General features: G+C 38.9%; 1 protein-coding gene across 1 annotated transcript in view; it reads left to right on the top strand.

Moving 5' to 3' along the window:
- TRIO (trio Rho guanine nucleotide exchange factor) overlaps window positions 1-14,334 on the top strand; it is a 245,667-nt gene that overhangs the window by 217,770 nt on the left and 13,563 nt on the right. Inside the window, exons 38-48 of the mRNA XM_085052129.1 lie at window positions 1,848-1,996; window positions 2,705-2,771; window positions 4,225-4,328; window positions 4,949-5,018; window positions 6,462-6,551; window positions 7,183-7,275; window positions 7,849-7,899; window positions 8,124-8,201; window positions 9,071-9,262; window positions 10,171-10,348; window positions 11,174-11,940. Of these exons, the coding sequence (XP_084908255.1) occupies window positions 1,848-1,996; window positions 2,705-2,771; window positions 4,225-4,328; window positions 4,949-5,018; window positions 6,462-6,551; window positions 7,183-7,275; window positions 7,849-7,899; window positions 8,124-8,201; window positions 9,071-9,262; window positions 10,171-10,348; window positions 11,174-11,940 (1,839 nt within the window). The remainder of the gene's footprint in view (window positions 1-1,847; window positions 1,997-2,704; window positions 2,772-4,224; window positions 4,329-4,948; window positions 5,019-6,461; window positions 6,552-7,182; window positions 7,276-7,848; window positions 7,900-8,123; window positions 8,202-9,070; window positions 9,263-10,170; window positions 10,349-11,173; window positions 11,941-14,334) is intronic.

The raw sequence follows: 14,334 nt of genomic DNA, 5'->3' as shown, positions 1-14,334 counted from the left end.
CTACTAATCTACAGTAATAAGTCCTGTTAGTAAAAAGAAAATGGCCTATTAGTTAAATGAATGCAATGACCCAGGGTCTTAGATTAATAGACCTTTATGAGTAGAAATCCTAAAATTGTTGCAAATTTTACCGGGGTCAGCAGTAAAGAAGGTAACCCCAGCAACAGGAACGTTTATGTTATATAGTTGCTCTTTAGGTAACATGATAATGAAGTGAGTAAAAGGATTTTAGTGCCTCCATCCTTGCTAACAAATTAAGTAGGATGAATTTGTGTCACCTTTTCTAGGTTTCTATGTTTTAAAGTTTCCATGTTTCTGAAGATTCTCATTGCAATGTTTTAAAATTTTCATGTTTCTGAAGATTCTTGTTATATGCCTAATTCCAAGAAGGCCCTTTGTAATCAAAATCCAGCTTGACCCAGGTCAGGAAAAATTGCTCTAGCTGACCCTTTTTGAGATTGGACTATATGGTCTCAAGAGATCCATCAGCAATTCCGTGATTTCCTCAAAACCTTTAAATCCAGCTTTTGCAGCATGGACCCTGTTGGGCTCAATAGGAGGTGCCTGTGTGAAAAGTACAAAGAATTGCAGCATGGTAGCCCCATGTTATCAGAGGTTGATACTTTCCAGGTTCATTCTAAATTTAAGCAGCTTTGAATTTCAGAATTAGGAATTTTAATTTCTATTTTATATTTCCTCATTCAGAAAGAATTACACTATTCCATAAAATAATTACTGTACTCTCTTGGCGTATTAACTATGCTTTTTACTTCTCTTGCACCAGAAAGGTGATTAAGAAGTAATCTGTGGGAAAATTCAAATCTGTTTTTTTTAATTTGAAAGTTTGGTAGCCCATGTGTCTTTCAGGCTGCCTAGCAGTGGATAAAACTTAATGATCCGTGCATTTAGTCCTTGGGGGGGATGTTCTCATTTCACTGTTTTAGCCAAGGGTCAGCTTCCCCTGGGTTTTTGGCCAGTCATATTATTATTGTTTTTTACTTTTTGTGGAGAAGGAAAAAAGATTATAGCTGAACCCCACCCTGGTGAAGTAAATGTGTCTTGCATTAAAGGCTGTATCACATGCAAGGAAGATGTGATACATAGCTGTAGCTTGATCCAAGATTATGGGCTTGAATAAAAGAAATCCAATGAATGCTTCACAGAAGATGTTCAAATTCTTTCTCCCGTTGCTTCTTCATCGTTTATACAAACAGAAGTCTCTGTAGTCCATGCAAGAGTGTATCTGGCAGAGGATACAGGGACTCTTTTCTAGGGTCTGAATGAGCTCAAAAACAACATTGACACTCTTATTATTTTCTCCACTGAGACACTATTTTGGGTAGTTACTAAGATCAACAAAATGTCTGAAAAAGAATGCCAGTCCTGTTGCATTAAAAATGTAACATCATAAGAATCTCCTTTAAAGATGTCCTATTTATTGTTGAAAGTAACTTCTATGCCAGAAGTATATGCCAGAAGTCAAGTATGACAAATTTAATTTGTGGCCATGGGGACACATTTGTGTGGCTCCCACCATAGACCTACTTACATCCTGAGCAGGATAGTCTGACTTTTAGCCATTGCTGCTCAGACCAATTCAGCTCCTTTATTTTCCTGTGAAGGAAAGGCTGTCATCTCAAGTGTGCTTCTCAAATGTGCTTCAAAGGCTCAGTTATCATGGAAGGCCATGTTGTTGGCTGGTTTCCTGGAGGCTTGTGACTTGCTTTGCCAAGATATATGAAAGTAATTGATCTCCCATAGATTGCTGTATACAGCTGCTTGTAATGTGTCTCGTGAATAAAGGAGAAATAAATCATTGTTGCTAACTGTCTTGAACACCTTCTCAGGCTCTGGAGGACCGTCCAAGTTCCTTGTTGGTCGACCAAGGTGACAGCAGCAGTCCATCCTTCAACCCTTCAGATAACTCCCTTCTATCCTCCTCATCACCCATAGATGAGATGGAGGAAAGGAAATCCAGCTCCTTAAAAAGACGACAGTAAGACCACATTTTCACTCAATTTTTTACGATTTTTCTTTTTTTTTTTTTTTTTACAATGCCCATTTTGAATTGGCAGCAGAAGCTGTTAGTCAGAAAGTGGGAGGACTTGTATTAGATGTCAAGCATGTGTCACATTTTTCTGTGACATTCAATCTGTAATTTTTAATTCTAGTCATACCTGTGTTTGACTTCTGCTACATGTCACTCTCATTTATTTGGGAAGATGCTGATCTTTGAATGTCCAAAGGTCTATTAGGCTTCAAAAAAATGGTCATTCCCCTCATTCTATTCCAACCCTTATGCTTAATTTCTCTATGTAGTAGTAAACTGTTACCATGGTAGAATAAAACCATGCCTGGTTTCAAATTTTTTAAACTTGTGTGTAGAAATAACTGTCCATATAGCTAAGAGTCTCCAGACCAGAAACATAATAGCATTTAATTTTAAACAATAGTTAAATGTTTAATTTTAATGTCACCTTTAAAAAAAACATCTGACTTGAGATAAACAGAAGCAAGCCTTGTCCAGTGTAAAAGTCAAAGCAGTATCTTGGTAAAGAACCAATGTGCATTAATTCTCCCATTTCAGTTCTGCCTATCAAACATATGTGACTGCAGAATACCTAAAAATTTGTATGCCATTAATCCTCTTGAAAATTCTGTTTCATTTTTTAATATGTGTTCACCTTTTTTCCTTCTACTGTAGCTATGTCTTACAGGAATTAGTGGAGACAGAACGAGATTATGTGCGAGATCTGGGCTACGTAGTTGAGGTATGATGTTTTTAATTCTCTTGATTACGTCTTTTTTTTTTAATGTGTTACTAACCAGCTGTGCAGCTTGAACCTCACTATGTTTTTCAAAATGAAGCACAGGAAGAAACTAAAAATATGAAAGTTTACATTCTGAGTCTTCCCTCCTGTAAGCTTTTAATGTATTAAAATACCACATCAGATTTTACTCCTTTTTCATGTTATTGTGTTCACCTTGTTTTTTTGAGGAGTGTAGTTCTTTGTCTTTTTTACTTTTTAATCAGTACGCCTGTCCTGATGTTATCCTAGTAGACAGTGGTTTTATTTAGCACAGCTAAATGTTTTAAAAAGCATCCTAGCTCAACATGCTGAGGACCTATCCAGGATTTGAAAATCCTCCTTCCTCTGCTACTGCTAGGCTTCTCTTAGACTTCCTAACTTCTCCTGCTGTAAAATGAGATAACATCACACATCTTCCTTCACTCTTCAGCTACTAACAAAATGCATTTGGAAGAGTAGAAAGAATAAGCATGACAGTGAATTTTAGCCTAATAAGATTCAATTCTTAAACTCTATTTTGGAGGGAGGGAGGGAAAGAAAGATCAGCATTGTGCTACTGTTTTTACAGTATTTAAAGGGTGCATTAGAAATCTATGAGTAGATGTATTTTTGTAAGCAATGAAATAATTTCTGGTGAATACGCTAGCCATTAAAACATATATTTGGCAAACCAAAAACAGACCTGTCTGCTTAGGAATGGAAGCATTAGGGAGGTAAAAAGGAAGAATAGAGTCACATGAATATTACAAAATTTAACAACACTCACGTCTCACTATATGATAGAATGGCTCAGTAGGACAACTGTGTAGACACCAAAAATAAGATGGGACTATGGGAAAATACAAGAGGAACTTTATTGCAGTCAGAATGCTTACTAACAGAATTGATTTTCAATATTTTCGTGTTTGGTTTGCTCATACTGCAAGCAGTAGTCCATGCAGTGCAGTCCCTGGGCACTGTCCATGGGCAGTGCTTTCCTCCTCTGTACTTTGGTGTGGGGTTAATGTGAGTGACTGAAATAAGAGACATCGAGCAAAGCAGCACAGAAGCCACTTCAGCGATTCTGATGTACTCGGGAACAGCCCCACTTGCCAAGGCACTGGAGCTGCTGGAGACAGCAAGAACGACTGTGGAAGCCCTTCATGCTTTGAGCCATTCACACAAGCTAAATTAGCCAGACTGGATTAATTTCTCTAGCACTGGGCAGTGTTGTATAGGCAGCCTCACTTGAATTTGTGATGCTTTATGTCTGTGATTTATGTTACGCTGTGTTATGGAGCAGTTTCCTGCTTTGGTTTTGTGTCCCAAGCAAGTTGTTGCCATTGGACATCTTCTGGGAAAAGGGGGATTAAAAGACAACTCACTTTTTTTTACAGTAAGAATGTTCACAGTGAATTCACTTGTACTGTTGCAGGGTTATATGGCACTTATGAAGGAAGATGGTGTACCGGATGATATGAAAGGCAAAGACAAGATTGTATTTGGAAACATTCACCAGATTTATGACTGGCACAGAGAGTACGTATTGTACCTATAAAAAATTAGACTGACTTTAAGAAGTTACTTTATTTCCTCAAATATTCAGATACAAATTAAATGTAGCTGGTTTTGTGCTTTGAGTTGTAAAAAATGTAAATTCAACTTAAAAATGTTGTTGTGAAGATTTGCCTTAAACAAAGATGCATATATATATATATTTGTGTATATATAGAAGTATTTCAACTGAGGATGTCCAATATGGATAGTATTAAGTACAGAAGTTTGTCCATTGCTTTCTCTCTAAAAATACAGTGTAAAGAATTTGTTAGGGGTGGTTAGCATGGCCGTATTAGCACCTCAGGCATTCAGACTAGGAAGGGGAAAGCTTTCAATCAATACATACGAAATCAAATAATTCTATTAGTGAACACCAGGGCTTATTTTTAATCTTGGCATGAATTCAGGTTGTCTTTTTAAAAAATTATATTGAAATATTACATTGTTAACATTGTCAGTTTGGACGTACATTAATATCCAAAGCTGTTGGCAGGGGACACAAAGTGTCTTGCCTTACAGTAAGACCACTTTGCCTTGCAATTACCTGTTGCTATAATGTGTGCTGTCAGAAAAAAAGAAGTGTTTATTCTGTTTGTGTTCAGCTTCTTTTTAGGAGAGTTGGAGAAGTGCCTTGAAGATCCAGAAAAGCTGGGATCCCTGTTTGTTAAACATGTAAGTGCAAATGTCTTTATTGGCAAACTGTTGCTGTTACTGACCAACATGTTTGACTATTAAGTACAACATAGTTAAGAAAGTGCTGTACAATGTTCTTCACTGTAAGAGGTGGCGAGATAGCTTTTAAGAGCTTTTAAATAGTATAAGTAAATGCTCTAGTCTTTGTCCCCAGTACCTTCCTTTGGAGGGGGAACATGAATGTGGGCCCTATTTCTCTACTCAGTTACACTTCAGTGCAAGGAAATTGTCATTTCATATGACACCTGCCTTGCAATCCCAGGTATCCATGCACTAGAATGGAATATGAGAAATAAAACTAGGAAAGAGGCTCATTCTTCTTCCATTTTGAGTGTGTTCTAGTTCTTTATCCTTTCCTCTTCTGAGAATTTGTCATTGGCAAAGCGGGAAACCTGTAGGAAGTAGCTCTCCCTGTTTCTGATTGCTGTTTTACTTTCTGCTGGTATTATTTCTAATCGAGTTGTCTTTGAAAGGCACCTTTACCACTCCAGATGGAAAGGCAAGCTGTGATGCTATTACAGCATCCTCTACCAAAGCCCTGACTATCAGCTAGAACATAGTGACTCAGTTCCTGTTCTTAGTCTGGGTCCTTTCCAATCTCCATCTTACTTTTTCATTTTTTTCTTACCATTTATCTTCACTGGTCAGTCAGTACTCTGTAAGTCACTGGGAAGCAAAGTGTCTAACAGCAAACCAATCCTAGCAATGTGATCGGAAAGAAGAATGAATCTTAAAGACTGAAGTTATTCCCTCTCTCTGTTTCTTGGTTGCTTTGGTGTTAAAAGCACATGCACAAAATAAAGAATCAGAGTTAAAAAATACTAGAGCTTCCATTTCCAGGCTTCATCACCTGCATCCCCACCCAAACTCCAGGAGGACAGTCAATACTAAATAAAAGACATGAAAGTTTTCTCCTAACTGTTCTGTACATATAAACAAGAGGGGGTAATTATTCTAATAAATTTGAATAATAATCAAATTATTAAAATAGAATAAAAATTACTATCTTTCAAAGGCTCCATTACAGAATCACTGAATGGTTAAGGTTGGAAGGGATCACTGTGGGGTCATCTTGTCCAATTTCCCATGTTTTTTGGTAGAAGAAAAATAGAACCATTTTCATGCTTAACTTTACTGAGAGACCTGCTGAGCTGTCATCTCTGAACACCTGTTGCTCAGGAGGATTTATAGTTGTGGCAATTTTTTTCACTTGTATTGCCTTTCTAAAACGATAATGGTGTTCCCAAATAAAAGTGCTTTCAGATCTGTAATTTCTGCACATGTAACTGCTTCTTTTCCTTAAAGGGGTATTTTTAAGTTCATACGTTGGAACTGCTGTACTTCTTAAAATAATACTGTGTTTCAATCTGGCATGTGTTTTTCTTGATAATGATGTATCATTCTGTATTTTTGTTCCTCTAGGAGAGAAGGTTGCACATGTACATAGTTTACTGCCAAAACAAACCAAAGTCTGAGCACATTGTCTCAGAATACATTGATACGTTTTTTGAGGTAAGTTCCTGAGAGAGGATAGTGGGGTGAAGGATTATCAAATCTGTTGATCAAACCAGAAAACAAAACAAAAAATGCAGCAGATATTGTTGTTAATGATTTAAATTACAATTTATTGCTGTTTCTGCTCTGATTTCTCAAATCTGATACAGACTCCTAGAGATGAAAACTAAAGGTTAGGTCTAAGATATTAATTAATCAGTAGAGTCTTATCCTTAGTAGCCTTATCCCAGGCAGTTACCAGTGCATTTTATATGGAATGGCAATTCTGAATGAGCAGAAATCACTGTTGAAAATAGGCTATATACAACCTGTGGCTGAAAAATTACCTTTTGCTCTGCAGCCTTGTCAAAAAAAGGGATGAAAGATGCTTGCAGAAGGAATACCTTGGAAACAAGGGTGATAAGGGGAAAGACTCCAGCTTTTGCTAACTGAAGATTAGATTCTTCTCTGACTTTTGCCAATTTTTGGTCTGATAACAATTAATACTGATACATCCTTGTTTATATATATATATATACATATACCTATATGTATCTCCACATTCTGATATGAGTGCTGTGTTTCTAACTCAACAAAACAAAGGTCTTTCTAACTGAACAAACAAAAATGTTTGTTTTACAACTTTCAGGATCTAAAGCAACGTCTGGGCCACAGACTTCAGCTCACGGACTTGCTAATAAAACCTGTGCAGAGAATTATGAAATACCAGCTGTTACTAAAGGTAAAGTGATGTTGAGATGAATGAGTTGTGTTAACAGGTATGTTATAGATGTGTTAAAAGATATGTTTTCTTTTTTAATTATTGCTGATGGTTTTCCACCCTATTCCCTAACAGAACCCACATTTGTAGGCAATGCCATGTGATTATTTTCTGAGCTCATTCAGATAGTTATAAAAAATTGCAGTAGATGGCTTGTGCAGAAATTAATTTTTTTTCTTAGTTAAAGACCAAATGTTTAGGCCATGGAAGCGTTTAAAATGTGTACCAGTGTCATAGGAATGGGAGAAGGAGCTCTGAACTGTTTTCAGATATAAAAGCAATATAAGTTGTTGGGACTCATCACAGCTTCTCCAGCTACACCTGCAATCATTTTAATATCTTATAACTGTTTACTGAAGAGCAACTCCATGTAGCACAGAGGTCATTGCCTTAGAGTATGTTTTTGTATGAGCTAAATCCAAATTGTGTGTCTTCTGCAGTCTGTCATATTCTGATAGAGGATATCAAATTCAGATTTTCTGAGATTTCTCCTTGATGATTAATGTGAAAATAAATATTACTTTTTTTTTTCAGGACTTCCTCAAGTATTCTAAAAAAGCTAATCTTGACACAACAGAACTAGAGGTACTTGAGACATTTTCTCTTAGTGATATGAATTCTTTTAACTCTGAACTTCTCTTGCTTTGGCAGTCACTTTCCTTTTCTGATCTTCCTGAGAAAGTGATTAGAAATGTTTACTGCTTGCATTTCTGATCTAAAGCAACTACATCAAATGAAACAAAATTTTCTGCTGCTAACTCATTTGGAAAATAAAGCTTTGACTTTGACTTTTTCTTTGTTTTGAACAGAAAGCTGTAGAGGTCATGTGTATAGTACCAAAACGGTGTAATGACATGATGAATGTTGGCCGCCTGCAAGGATTTGATGTAAGTTGGCTGGAGTTTTGCTTAGAGATTTTGTTGGGTTCTCTAGAAATTACCCATTAATACTGTGGGGAGAAATGTGTACAGTGCTCCTTCACTATCTGGTTAGCTGGTGCAAAAAACAGTGAATGAAAAATCAAGTCTTAACCCTGCCAAGCACTTTTTCCTGGGAAACATTACCTGCTGTGTCAGTCATACTAGGTAAGTCCTTCTGCAAAAGCTAGAAAGGGCAATTACTACAGTTCCCTTGTTGACTAAAGGCTTGCAAAATAGTGAAATAATCAGTTATCAGCAGGTGAGCAAACCTGACTTCAGCAGTGTAGGCAAAGGAGGAGTCACTAAGGTCAATCATGTACCTGAGGCAACTGTAGCCGTCCTTGTTTTGCTAAGTCTAGAATAGATGGAAATTGGCTATTGAAGCAGAATGTATCAGCCAGGCCACAGTCAGATGTTATACTTGCAAAGCTCTTTGTATTCTGTGATGCAGACATGAACTTGAATTCTTCCCCTACTCAGCACCCTGAAAGAATATATGAGTAACTGTTGGAGTTATTGAGATTAGAAAAATGAAAGCCTTAGTGTTACAAGCCTTAAAGTGTGGTATGAATTGAAAAGGGTGGAGTGGATTTTTTGGTTTTGGTCTGGTTTTTTTGTTTTGGTTTGGTTTGAGGTTTTTTTGGTGTTTGTTTTTTTGAGAAAGAGCACAAAAATATCTTGTGTATAGGAGGAGAAAGGAATATATAATGGTTAGTGACAGTCAGAAGGTGGGAACTATACAAAGCTATCTGGCATGAGCATGTGCTCAAAAAGGTTGACTGGGGAAAGAAATGAAGAATTGCACTAAATGTGTTTCTGCTTGCCTCTGTGTCTAGGGTAAAATTGTAGCCCAGGGTAAGCTCCTGCTCCAGGATACATTCTTGGTTACGGACCAGGATGCAGGACTTCTGCCACGCTGCAAGGAGAGACGGGTCTTCCTGTTTGAGCAGATCGTCATTTTCAGTGAGCTGCTAGATAAAAAGAAAGGTTTCTCCATGCCCGGATTCTTGTTTAAAAACAGTATCAAGGTAACTGTTGTGTGTGAGTCTTTTGTGTCCCCTGCACAAACTCTGCTAAGGTAACAGTTTCTCATTCTGTGGGGAGTCACTGATGACATCTAGATGTGCAATCATAGAGCACAATGAGGTGTCAGTCATTTCCTGAAATTGCTTCCTACCAAATTTGTTCTCACTGCGATGTTAAGTGGCAATCTTTGGACCCCAGTACTGATGTGTCCTGCGTGAAGCATATCAAAGGAGGAGTTCTTGCACAAAGCACTGGACAAGTGAATTAACAAAGAGTTTAGTTTTCAGCTCTGTGTTATGTGTACACCACATTGCAGTCACAGATAATAACTTTTTCTATCCTGATACCCAAATACGTAGATAACATTTGTAAGTAGTGCAACCTCCTTACCTATGTCAGCTCTTCCTCAAACAAAAAAATGTTTCCCCACTTCAAGCGTTCTCTGAAAAAAACCGGATAATATTAGGGCCCAGCAGCCCTCATGCAGTGTTTTGGGTGGACCCTGCTTGCCATAATTCACCTTGGTGCTCAGCCTGCTGCCTGAGCTGCTCTTCATAGCTCTGGCTGAGCAGCCTGGTCCAAGGCATTGCTGTATCTGCAGCTGAAGCCTTTGGTGGGGGGCTGTGGTACAGAGAGGTCCATAGCAGGCTCAGCATTTTAACTAATCTGAAAGGAAAGTGAGGGATGGAGAACACTGGACCATGCTGACCTGCTGGAGATTGTTCAGGCACAGTTTGTCAGTAAGATGTACAGTAATCCTTAGTTTACTGTAGTACTTCATTTCATGGTATTGTTTTACTGAAGGAAAGAGTGGTTATCATTTGAAGATCTGACCCTAAGCTCCTAAGTAAGAGATTTTAAAGGTGTGTGTGTCTCAAAAAATACATAAAGTTATCTTTTTTTTCTGAAGGTGAGTTGCCTTTCCCTGGAGGAAAATGTGGACAGCGATCCATGTAAATTTGCACTAACATCAAGAACGGGCGATGTCACGGAGACCTTTATTTTGCATTCTGCCAGTCCGGGAGTCCGCCAGTTATGGATCCATGAAATTAACCAAATTTTGGAAAACCAGCGCAACTTTTTAAATGGTAAATTATTTTCTTTTACTGGAAGTTCATAATTGGATGACTTTTCTCTCATCTCTTTTTTCTTGGCTTTGAAATGTTTTGCAAGTTGCCTTTTTCCTGAGCTAATCCAGAACAGTTGGGGGATATGTGCCACATTTGTGCTTCAGAACAGATGCTTGCATTTATTATAAGAGTGGTAGTCTGAATTTACAGGGTGTTCTCTTGGTGAAATTTTCCAAATGTTTTGTAGGAGTGAATCAAGATAGGTGCCATCCGTTGAGAGCTTGTGTACCCCTTTTAAGCAAATGCAAGCCTTTAAAGGCTAAACCCAAGTGGAATTTTAAGCATCTATTCAGAATATGTTTTGCTTCTGTTATTTTGGTAACCATTGTTGTCGTGTCTTACTGTGGCAACAACATTCATGCAGGAGAAAAATAGGTGGTGTTGTCTGCTGTGACACTAGAAGGTTCATGTTGTATTTTTTATATCTATCAGTTACTGTCCCAAACTTGATTTTTTTAAACACTTGTAATGAGTAGCAACAAGCAGAGAATTTGGAGTTACTCCTGTTTTTTCCCAACTTGGCTGCTGACTGACAGTGTGATCCTAGAGGAAAACATTTCTTCTTAGTTTCAGATTTTGAATCTTTAATATAGGTAGATACAGCAGGTCACGAAGGTTAGACACAGAAAAGTGACTTGAAGTCTGTGGCATCTTTCCACTGCTAAGGAAATCTATTTGAACAGCACTCTCCTTTTTGCCAGTAGACATGTCTGTTTTAAACTGTTCCTGTTCCCTTTCCTGCCCCCCTTCCCCTGACCGCCTCCCCCCTCGCCCCCACTGCAGCCTTGACGTCCCCGATCGAGTACCAGAGGAACCACAGCAGTGGTGGAGGCGGCGGGAGCAGCAGCAGTAACAGCGGCGGCCCCAGCAGCTGTAGTGGCATCCCCAGCTCCAGCCGTAGCCGGCCATCCCGGATCCCCCAGCCTGTCAGACACCATTCCCCAGTCCTGGTCTCCTCTGCAGCCTCGGCCCAAGCAGAGGCAGACAAGATGTCAGGTATGTCCATTCACAATCACTCCCTGCCACACTACAACACCTCCTTAGAAACTGGCCTGAGCCAGCCAGACAGGCACCCTCCCAGTGCAGAGCCGGATGGTCCTCAGAGAGAAGCTGAACAGATTCCCAAGATGAAAGTTATTGAAAGTCCCAGGAAGACAGCAGGAAACATTTCTGGCTCAGCTGATGGAGCCCAGAAAGACTCACGTGGAATCTCAGAGGACAGTCGAACAAGAAACAGCATAGGATCACTGACGCTTGGGAAGCCAAGGCCAGGAGCCATCTCGCCAATGAACTCTCCTCTATCCACGACTTTCCCTTCTCCTTTTGGCAAGGAAACCTTTCCACCCAGCAGCCCCCTGCAGAAGGGCTCCTTTTGGAGCTCCATCCCAGCATCCCCTGCCAGCCGCCCTGGCTCCTTCACTTTCCCTGGGGACAATGACTCCCTGCAGCGGCAGGTCCACCGCCACTCTTCACACAGCAAGGACACAGACCGCATGAGCACATGCTCCTCGACCAGCGAGCAGTCAGTTCACTCCACCCAGAGTAATGGGGTAAGAGCGGAGCACCTCTGTCCTGCGAGCTCTTCTAAAACCTTCCATGCTCCCTTTCTGTGCGTTGCCATCATTCTCCGTACTAACTCCTGGCTCTCCGGTGCTGTACTGCTCTGAAATAATCAACTGTTCCGGTATCTTCTGCGCATTAAAAAACCCAGAGTGTCTACCTGTGTGTGTGTATACATGCAGACGTGGCTATGTATACAGACACAAAAGCAACTGCTAACATTAGATGCAATTTCTGCCTCTGCTGAAAACACAGATCACTAGGCTGATACCTACTAACTTGCTGTCCTTGCTTTTTTCGTCTCTAATTTGAAGGCACATAATTAACATTATGCCAAAGTGTGGCAGCCAGAGCACCTTGGGGTATGCATTGTGCCAGCACTTAAATCTGACTTCAAGATTTTGGCAGATTGCCTTGGGGCTTTTTTACCTTTCACACACAAATTTGCCACCATTGTCCAGTTGAGTTTAAACTTCGTGGAGACATCTACATTCCCTGGGCTGTTTGATTTTTATTTTTTTATTGATTCATTTTTCCTCCCTCTCAGCTTTAGTTGTTGTACAACAATCTCTTTTTAAATCCTGTGTTTGATCAAGGAAGCTTTCTGCAATCCACTCAAAATAGGCCAACAAAACCTAGAGAAAATAATCCTGCTTCTACTACAACCAAAACAATTACCCGTTCCAAGTGTCTTTTCTCCTTTGTAAGAAGAACTGGTTTCAGGTTCCTGGAGATTCAACCTCTTAGTGTGCATTTGGTGTGTTTGTGCAGAAATCTGGGCTATCAACAGAATCTACATTATGTCTAATGACGTCCACCAGGAAAGCAACACAGCCATCACAGGGGCATGTGCAAAAATAAAGCAAAAGGTTGAGGCACTTGCCATGGATGTGGTAGGCAGGTTATGGTGCCTTTCTTTTTAAACTCACATTTGATTTTTCTCTCACTAAGCATTGTGTTCATGAATGTTTGTTCTTCCACTCTCTCACACGTGGTATGCAATACCAGTTTTGCAAATCACCTAACTTGCTGGACCTTTTTTAAATGCATGCATTTCTTTGTAGAACTGTTTAACACACAAAGCTTTCTTGACTTTTTAGTTCTTATACTTACTTTTATTATAGCTTCAGAAGAAAAAAAAATTATGCTTTGCATGTTTTGTATTTTTATCCTGATCTTCCTTCAGCTTTTTATTTGGTTTAGCTCTGTCTTGTCTTTACCTTTAGTCTAGCAAAATGTGATGTGATGTGATATAATGCAATATCTGGGGTACGTTGAGTATTTTGCATTTACTGCGTAGTATGTGAATCAAGATGGTGGTACTTGCATAATACTTATTCAGGTTGTTCCATTAAAAAAAGAGATGAGGAAAGATGGGATGGCACTGAGTTTTCAAAACATTTGGAGTTTGATACTATCTCAGCAAAGACACCATTGCTTGTTTTTATCTCACTGTAAAACGTAACATTGGAATGCATGCCTTCTGCTTCACAACTATATGTTCACAGCTATATAACTCTTTTAGTCTGGTAATTGAGATGGGCCATAAGTCCTTATTTATAACCTCATTTCTAGACCAATCAGCGGGATTTCACACCACATTGAACAAGCTGGAGAGAATGGGTTGTGAAAGTTTATTTTAATTTAACCATTTGTGTATGTATATTTATATGCACATATGGCTGTGGTCAATTACTTGAGGAAAAGTTACTTTAAGAAGAAAAAGGAATAGGTTTTGCTAGTTGAGGAATATGGGAGGAATTTTTTATATTTTGTTTGTAGATCCTTCTCTGATCCCATAGTTGAGCTCAGTGATGACCAGAAGAACTTGCAGTAAGAAAACATTAACTGTGCAAGAATAATTACTTCCTTGCAAGGCAAAAGGAAAGGCTGTCTTTCTGTGGTGAGAATGAATTCTGGTATAAACACATTCTCAACAACATTTGTCACTTAGTAGTTACCAGACAGTTGTTTATTTAACAGATTTAACTGTCCCTGTTGAAAGTAAGAAATATTCGGAGTTTAATATGATCCTTCAAGACTTAAATGTCAAAAACAAATGTTATGTTACAGAAAGGTCATTCTTGCAGTTAAACAAATTCTGCTGCATGCTAAGAAACAGTATGTTCAGGAATGGTGTGAGGGGCAAGGTTTGAGGCTTAGGTTGATATTTCAGCTTCCCTTCATCTTGCCCTATAATGAGGAGGAGTCAGCAAAGCTGTTTTTTTAAATAGAGTTGCTTCTCTTCTAGGTAAAAGAATGTAGCAAGTTGTCATCCTAATTTAAATATTCACTGAAAATGAGACTTAATTTGTTTGGTTCAGCTGTTCCTAGTTTGCCTGAATCATAGAAAGGACTTACTAATACAAAGGGCCATGCAGGCG

This window comes from Lichenostomus cassidix, chromosome 2 (genome assembly GCF_008360975.1).
Source record: "Lichenostomus cassidix isolate B80296 chromosome 2, HeHo_3.0, whole genome shotgun sequence".
Taxonomy (NCBI): domain Eukaryota; kingdom Metazoa; phylum Chordata; class Aves; order Passeriformes; family Meliphagidae; genus Lichenostomus; species Lichenostomus cassidix.
The sequence above is the reverse complement of the archived record's forward strand: the minus strand, read 5'-3'. Positions and strand labels throughout refer to the sequence as shown.